Raw genomic sequence first — 9,146 nt, forward strand, 5'->3', positions numbered from 1 at the left:
TGGATGTTCTTTGAAGTGGTTATGACATCTTACTAGCTACTTAATAGGTTAAATAAAATCGTTGACACATGTTTATGTTTGCTTGAGAATATACATTATATATATATGAACATACATTTTCTTTTTGAAAATTATACTTTGATGAATAATTTGTTAAAATAAGAAGATATCATAGTTAATAATATTCATCTATGAGTGCTAATACAAATTATAAAAAATTATAGAAAAGGTGCTGTTTTATTTTACACAAATAAGCAAAAGCATTCTCTTTTATTTTCAATCTTTTCTCTTTTTATGCCCGATATCAAGAAGCAATTTAATTTTATATTCAGGGGCGCCTGTGTGGCACAGCAGTTAAGCATCTGCCTTCGGCTCAGGGCATGATCCCGGCATTATGGGATCGAGCCCCACATTAGGCTCCTCCGCTATGAGCCTGCTTCTTCCTCTCCCACTCCCCCTGCTTGTGTTCCCTCTCTCGCTGGCTGTCTCTATCTCTGTCAAATAAATAAATTAAATGTTTTAAAAAATTTTTTTTATATTCAGCTGCTTAGTGTCTTTGGGAGAGAATTTTTGGGCCAAGTGATATCCGAGTGTACTGAGGATGAAAGTCTTTGTGTGGCTTATATATTAACAGAGTTTGGGTAATCAAAGATCATTTACTGAACATGACAAATTTCATTTTGTCAGATTAAGTACACATTAGATCTTGACACAGATTTCCTCAGGCCAAACGTTGTTCGACAATAACTTGAATCCTTGCAGACCTTTTGCATTTAGTGGCTTGAGTATTCTTTATTTTAATATACCTCATTAATTCTGATTCCTAGATTTTATAAGAGAAGGGCCTGAGAATATTAGGTGAAAAGCATAAAGATATTTTGCACATTATTGCCCTTTAAATAACAGTGACTCCTTTATATTTTTAAAATCACTAAGAAAGGTCTGGAAAAATGCTTCTATTTTGTATTAAGTACTAATCAAATATTCCTTGAGGGAGCATACAAGCACAGATTAAAATCTAAGGGTCAGAATTTTCACCCAAATTTACCTTGAAATCCAGCAATCTTAATGGCCCATGGATTTTTTAAATTTTTATTATGAATCATTTTATTTTCCTTATGAATACAGGAGAACTATATAAGAAAATTCTCCTGGAGAACTTTAACAGAAAGAAGAGATTCATCTTTTTTGAGATAAGCTATAAACATGGTAGAATGCTAGATATGAAAAACTAGACCCCATATCTCATTTTATTTTTTGTTTGTTGTAAGTTATGGAACAAGATATTTTATTATTAAACTGTGTGGGAATATATGAAACAAAAAGAAAATTTCTTGGTTTCTCCTTCCACCTCTCAATCATTTGGAACATGCTCATTTATTTGCTCTGATTTATTTTATTTTTTTAAAGGATTTTTATTATTCATTTATTTGAGAGAGAGAGAGAGAGCAAGAGCATGAATGGGGGGAGGGGCAGAGGGAGAGAGAGACTCAAGCAGAATCTACACTGATGGTGGACCCTGATACAGGGCTTGATCCCAGGACCCTGAGATCATGACCTGAACCAAAGTCAGATGCTTAACTGACTTAGCCACCCAGGGGCCCCCATTTGCTCAGATTTAAAAGACAGATAAGAATGAACTAAGTAAACTGGTCCAGTAATGAAAATATATTATTTTAATTGGATAGTACAATAGTTTCCTATGATTGGGTGGCTTAAAACAATGGAAATTTATTCTCTCCTAGTTTTGAAGGCTAGAAGTCAAAAGTCAAGGTGTGCACAGGGCCTCCAAGTGCTCTACAGGGCAACCTCTTGCCTGCCTTTCTCTTTGCTTCATTTGTAGCCAGCAGCCCTTGGTGTTCCTGTCTCTGCTTCCATCATCACATGACCTTTTCTCTGTGTGTCTGATCTTGTCTTCCCTGTGTGCATGCTTGTCTCTGTATACCTTCACCTTTTCTTATGAAACAACAATAATATTGGACAAAGGGTCCATCCTACTCCAGGATGATCTCATCTTAATTCACGTCTCAAGTACATTTGCAAAGACCCTATTTCCAGATAAGGTCACATTCACAGGTGCCAGGGATTGGGACTTCAACACGCCTTTTTGGGGGGAACAATTCAACCCACAACAGAAATGATGTGTATTTATCCTTTTGATGATTGCTGACAGCCAGTTTTGCAAGACAGAGGCAATAATTTTCCTCTTAGAGTTCAGTGAATATATAAAAGTTACTTTTAAACAAGTTTTGCTTAAAGTGCCATTAAATAACCAAAATTCCCTTTCCTCCTCATGTATTTGACTTTGGAAAAGTATGCAAATCTTTTCCATAAAATAATTGTGAAGCATTAAGCAATTCAACTCAGGTTTGAGTAAAACGGTCTTTCTAGCTCATTTTCTTTTTTTTTCTTCTATATATTCTTCTTCTTCTTCTTTTTTTTTTAGTTTGCAGAGGTAGAAATTAATGATTCATCAGTTGCATATAACACCCAGTGCTTATTATTTCAAGTGCCTTCCTAATGCCTATAACCCAATTACTCCATCCCCCCACCCACTTCCCCTCCAGCAACCCTTCTAGCTCATTTTCCTTACTGGTATATTCCAACACCTTTGTTGGAATACCATTTCTCCTCTACCTATCTACCCATGGGAATATGTTCATTTGGGCAGAGACCCATTCAGTCACTCCTTTGTTTCACTGAGTGCCTACAATATTCACCGCAGTGTTGAGTGAACTGGCTGCAGATAGATACAGGTTTGGTTTTCAAAGAGGTCTGAATTATTAAGAGGAAAATAATCTTTTAAAGTGTAGAATTGTATAAATGTGGAAGAGAAATAAGTGCTAAACCATTTGATGAAGCATGAAGAAGAGAGCTGAGCTCCGCACAAATGTACTGTGTATTTGGAGATCAGCAAAAACTTCCTTCTTCCTTTGCCTAGAAGGTGAACTCTTATAACGTAAATCTGAAATATTCTCTTGCTTCAAATCTTGCAATGATTTCTAGCAACAAGTGAAAACTATTGTTGTAGTCTTTCATTATCTTGTAATCTGATTCTTGCACATATCTTTTGTCTGCATGTATACATTGTTTTATGCTTTCAACTTATTATACTATATATATATTCATGAAGTTAATCTTTAACTTTAACTTTGTAGTTCAGTCCAAATTCAGAAAGTAAATCAAATTTGGAATTCACTTCATGTGACTTGAATAAATGAAGATAAACTGTGTCTGAATAGGGAAGGCTAAATATTGTAAAATGTTGACATTCATAATTATTATAAATTGATTAATATTCAATGCAGTACTAAAGAGTACTCAGTATGATTATGGGGATAAATAACTTGAGAGAGAGAAGGGGAGAGAGCAAGCATGAATAGGGGTGGGGGAGGGGCAGAAGGGGAGGAAGAAGCAGACTCCCCACTAAGCAGGGTGCCCAATGCGGGGCTCCATCCCAGGACCCCAGGATCGTGACCTGAGCCAAAGGCAGATGCTTAACCAACTGAGTCACCCAGGTGTTATTAAAACATTTTATTAAGCCACAGAAATGCAAATATTTTTCTTGTAAAGAAACACATGCAGGATTTCATCACCCCAAATATCTCTCTAAAGCTATCCCTTTGGGAATGAAACATGAGAGACTATGGACTATGAGAAACAAACTGAGGGCCTCAGAGGGGAGGGGGGTGGGGGAATGGGATAGACCGGTGATGGGTAGTAAGGAGGGCACGTATTGCATGGTGCACTGGGTGTTATACACAACTAATGAATCATTGAACTTTACATAGGAAACCAGGGATGTACTGTATGGTACTAACATAATATAACAAAAAATCATTAAAAATAAATAAATAAATAAATAAAGCTATCCCTTTATAGTATGCCAATCTCCCCTTGCCCTACCATCCCTCATCCCTGGAAACCACTGATTTTTTCCCCATTTCTATAATTCTCTCATTTCAAGACTGTTATATAAAAGGAATTGTACAGTATGACCTTTTGAAATTGGCTTTATTTTCACCAAGCATAATGCTTTCATAATTCATTCAAATTGTTGTGTAGATCAGTAGTTTGCTCCTTTTTATCACTGAGGAGTAGTCCAAGGCATGAATGTACCACAGTTAGTATAACCATTCACCTATTAATAGACATTTTGGTTGTTTCCAGTATTTGGAAACATTGTTTTCTTTTGCCTACCTTCTTGTGGGTTACTAGGACACTTTTTGGAATTCCATTTTGATTTATCTGTGGTGTTTTTAGCTTAGCTTTTCATATGGCTTTTATAGTGTTTGTAAAAATACCACAGGGAATAGATACATATTTCAGAAGGGAAATATAATATTGAGAAATAACAAAAGAAAAGGTAGAAGTGTATACGTCATAAATTTATTCAACATACAAACTTTATATATTTCTAATTCCTGTCCCATTTCTCCCACTATCTTCTCTTTCCTGGTAAGTCTTTGTCCTTCGTTGCTGGAGAAGATCATCTGATGAGGGCCACAAGTTTTCATTTTCAAGCATTTCTGTCTTCAGATTCTAAGCAGTAGAATAAAAGTTAGGAAAATTAGGGAAATTCTGTCATCTACTAAAGGAATAATTTTTCAAATTTCAATCATAAATATTTGAACTAATAAATTTTAATTATTTTTAATGATGGGGCTGTTCTTGTTTTTAGTTTCCTATTTTAGAACAGAGAACTGAAGATCTCACAGCAAGTGCTATATTGTCAAAAATGAATATTGTCAACCAGCCTAAAAGAAAATCTTGTAGATTACATCTCTCATGCTATGCTATATGAAAAACCACAGTGAAAAGTTTCCTGACCTTAACTAGTATAGGTTTAGAACTATCCTAAAAAGGTCATAGGAGATAAATATATCACCACTGGGTATAGACTATAAACTAAATATTAGATGATTTAGTTTTTATATGTGACAAATTCCTGGATTCATCTGCAAACAAGTCACCCCAGACCCAGTAATTATAATTTACATGCATTTTTTTCTACTTAGAGATTCTATAATACATTTGAAATAGTTTAAATTCCTAAATGATACACCATGGGCTTTATAATATGATAAGGATATACCCAAGAAGCAACCTTATACGGACAACCAATGTTTGTTTATTTCCTTTATGTTGGCATTAGACTTCGCTGTTTATACTTTACCAGCACTGCAGGGATCCCTGTACTCTTCAATAGTGAATTCCTCTGCAATACAAAATGGTAGGACAGAAAGAGTGAAGACATTGAGAAATAAGCATATGGGCAATTAATTGTAAATAAACTGTATAAGCTAAGAAAGAAAATATAAAGACAGTTATGGAGCCAATGGAAATGAATGACTTCTGTACTAAACCATGCAGGACTGGTGGAGGGGGCAGTAAGAGAAAACTGGACTAGGATACAGAATTCAAGGGCAGGTTTCACAGATGGAAGATTGTCTATCTATAGGATACTGTATGGCCTTCTTCATAGCTGTGTTCTCCTTATTGGAATTTAACTTCCTCTCTGAACTGTTTCTCACTCCAGGAAGGAGTAAAGTTTTAACACTACCATATGTTATGATGCTGATAAGTTTCTAATTCAAAGTCATGAGCAAATGGAAGAATATAACTGGGGCGCCTGGGTGGCACAGCGGTTAAGCGTCTGCCTTCGGCTCAGGGCGTGATCCCGGCGTTATGGGATCGACCCACATCAGGCTCTTCTGCTATGAGCCTGCTTCTTCCTCTCCCACTCCCCCTGCTTGTGTTCCCTCTCTCGTTGGCTGTCTCTAGCTCTGTCGAATAAATAAATAAAATCTTTAAAAAAAAAAAAAAAAGAATATAACAGAGTTTCCCGAATTTTATGAGACTACTCAAGGCATGAGTCAACAGTGGATCAAATTTGGGGCGCCTGGGTGTCTCAGTCAGTTAAGCATCTGCCTTCCGCTCAGGTCCTGGAATAAAGCCCCCCTTGGACTCCCTGCTCAGCAGGGAGTCTGTTTCTCCCTCTCCCCCTGCCCCTCCTCCCAGATCATGCTCTCTCTGGTGCATGCTCTGTCTCTCTCAAATAAATAAATAAAATAATTTAAAAAATAGATCAAATTTTAGGTCTCATATAACAAATCAGTACTGAGGTGTTTTTTAGTTATTGCTGCTCTACTTACATTTCTGGAATATTTCACTCCAGAACAAAAAACTTCATGGGAGAATTTAGAAAGAACTGATCCCCTTATTGCTTTATAAGAATGGTTCGAGACTAGGGGGAACATGATTATCCAATGACTGTAAACTCACTTTTTCTTCTGGTGAAAGATTGTGGAATTTTGTTTGAATTAAGGTGACCCTTTACCAGGTTAGTCAGTTTTTTCCTTTCAAAGCTCAGCATGTCTGAATCTCACTCACCTGTCTCATAATAATCATAGGCTTTTACAGTGGCTGGTTTTAAATTGTCAACTTGGATGTCTTGTTCCACTGAGAAGGAGAAACTCAGGGTTTGATTGGTTAGCTGGAGAGACAGGAAAACTGAATTGGAATCAAAGATTAACTTAGTTTCTAGTTACCATTCTCTCTTCCTATGGTTTTATCAAAGCTTATGATTATGCTATCCATCTGTACCAAAACCTATGGAAAGAATGGAACATTTTGAGACTTGTGTAATACATTCAAAGGCAGATACAAGAAGGACAGAAGAGATGATTCTATGGATAGTCAAATATAGTAAATTGAGCCGTGTTGACCAATCCAGGCTTCACTTTCCTCTATGGCTATTTTCTCCTCCCTCACCTGTGTGTGTGTGCAAAACATTATCCAGAATCTGGACTGGTGTGTTGGAACCTCCAGGAATTTCCCCAGATCTAGCAGAGTCACAGAATCTTACCTCTTCAAAGTAAATCAGGACATGGTTGGTGCTCATGTCAGTCCTTTGAATCTGAGGCTTTTCTTGAAGCTGTTGACCAAGAGGATAAGACAGACATATGGGATGAGGAAATGTCAGGCTAAGAGCACTTTTCAGGTACTTATGATCTAACTGGCTGTTCAGAAACATCCAAACTGCTAATTGTGATTTCTTTGAGAGTCATAGTAATATTTATTAAACCCTTTCTCTATTATCTATCATTGCTATCATCTATTTACACCCATGCATCTCTGTATCTATCTGTCCATCTATCATCTAATATATATTTAAAATATACTTCATGATATATGAGAGAGATTGAAAACCCAATCAGAGAAATAAAATTGACAAGCATAAATGTCAGCATTTATCATGACTTTGTTATCTGTAAGGGATTTAGGGTTTACCTTTCTCACTGATGATTTCACAGGTATGAAGCCTGATATCATCTTCACATCAACAATGACCATGTTGGAGCTTGGTCGTTCCCCAGTATAACTATAAAGTCGAGGCAAAAGGACAGGGCACTCAAACAAATTCTTTGGAGTTCATTCAAGACAGAAATTCCCCCTTCTTTTTTATTTCTGGTGTTTCCTATCCTTAACTACCGCTGAGCTTCCCCATCTGTTCTATTTGTTTCTGTTATGCTCGTTTGGAAAACCCATCATTACGACCACACACTCTGCAGGTATGGCAACATCATATGCTCAATGTTAAGATTTTTCAGTAAGAGTGAAGAAAATTTTCTTGTTAGTAAATATTGCAAGAATTCCATATTCATATCGTGTGACTTGGGACAATGGAGTTCCCCCACAAAAGAAAATCAGTTTCTCCATATTCTATGAAAGGTCTTACCAACAAAAGGATTTACCTAATGTTGATGTGAATCTGGACTTTTCTGTGAGCATGTACTCCATCACAATTCTGGGAGAGAGTATCAACCTTCAGAGTGAAGGGAACTTTCCCTTCTTTCTTGGGCAGGACATTATATCTCAAGGAAGTCTAAAACAAATGGAAAAAAATCCTTTATCATTGCATTCAAATAGTCTGTCTCTCCTTAGCACATATTTGGAGATTCAAATCCATTCTTGAGGCTTTTCCTCCTCACTTGCAGCATCCCCTAAACTCTGGAAGTCTCACCTGGAGGTACACACATCCTGACCCTGACACTGTCGTGCTGTACTCCCCTGGAATCTCTGGCAACCTGACCTCCTGCAGCAACAGGCGATTGGCATCATGGACTTGGAATTCTTCAGAGAACGTCTCTGAAGACTTGACAGTGACTACAGCTGCTTTCTCCCTTTTACTGAAAGTTGCTGCTCCATATTTGGACAGGGCTTGGAGAGCTACCACCGTATCCTGAAAGAAAATGGGGCAGAAATCACAGGAGTGAAGGTAACAAAATCATACTGGATGTAAATCATGTCAATACTACTCTCTCTCAGAGTTATTTCATGACAAACATAGACCCATTATTAACCATAAACTATTCTATGTACTTGGGGGACATGAAAAAGTTTCCCCATTCAAGTAGTTTACACTATACATATGGAAATTAGACCAAACATTGACATAAAGCAGAGGTTATTAAATATATATATAATATATATAATTCAATATAATTCAGGAATTTATAGAGTAATATTTGTTGTAAACATTCAGAGAAAGGAGAAGAAAGCAGAGCTGGGTTAGTAAGAGAAGACTTCCTAATGAGAAGGTAAGTAAGAAGACTTACTTGAAGAAGATACTATGAAGAAGAAATAAAATTATGTATGAATCACGAGAAAGGTTTATATAGACAGAAAGAGAGGCATCAGGGACTACCAGGGTGGGAACTATTATGTGGAGACATAGAAAAGGAGAGAGGCAATTCCAGAAAAAGTGAAGGGATTAGCCTAATTATATGGGAGTATTTGTGTTTAATGGGGGAGAGTAAAAATTTTGAATAACATTATTAGATAATTTTAGTCTTTGGATGAAAAAAAAAGATTTACTTTATCAGGGAAGTAATCTTATGAAATATTGCTTTAGGAAGATTGATCTATTTTATATTTGGAGGTGGACTAAGGAGAGAAGATATGAGAGACTGTACAGAGGACATTACAATAATGATTATATAAAATAACGAGGGTGGAAACTTTCTGTAATGGAGGAATGGAGAAAGTATGAATTAGAAATATTATCCCATTGATCCCTCCTACATTGTTGGTGGGAATGCAAGTTGGTACAGCCACTCTGGAAAACAGTGTGGAGGTCCCTT

The 9,146-nt window shown here is 36.6% G+C and overlaps 1 protein-coding gene across 1 annotated transcript in view; it reads right to left on the reverse strand.

Moving 5' to 3' along the window:
- Positions 1 to 4,068: 4,068 nt before the first annotated feature.
- Positions 4,069 to 9,146, reverse strand: part of LOC117796747 (pregnancy zone protein-like) — a 21,651-nt gene continuing 16,573 nt past the window's right edge. The window contains exons 3-9 of the mRNA XM_034645981.1: positions 8,027 to 8,245; positions 7,758 to 7,888; positions 7,294 to 7,384; positions 6,869 to 6,937; positions 6,394 to 6,496; positions 5,177 to 5,218; positions 4,069 to 4,542 (exon numbers count right to left, since the gene is read on the reverse strand). Coding sequence (XP_034501872.1) covers positions 4,520 to 4,542; positions 5,177 to 5,218; positions 6,394 to 6,496; positions 6,869 to 6,937; positions 7,294 to 7,384; positions 7,758 to 7,888; positions 8,027 to 8,245 — 678 coding nt within the window. The 3' untranslated portion in view covers positions 4,069 to 4,519. The remainder of the gene's footprint in view (positions 4,543 to 5,176; positions 5,219 to 6,393; positions 6,497 to 6,868; positions 6,938 to 7,293; positions 7,385 to 7,757; positions 7,889 to 8,026; positions 8,246 to 9,146) is intronic.

This window comes from Ailuropoda melanoleuca, chromosome 16 (genome assembly GCF_002007445.2).
Source record: "Ailuropoda melanoleuca isolate Jingjing chromosome 16, ASM200744v2, whole genome shotgun sequence".
NCBI lineage: Eukaryota > Metazoa > Chordata > Mammalia > Carnivora > Ursidae > Ailuropoda > Ailuropoda melanoleuca.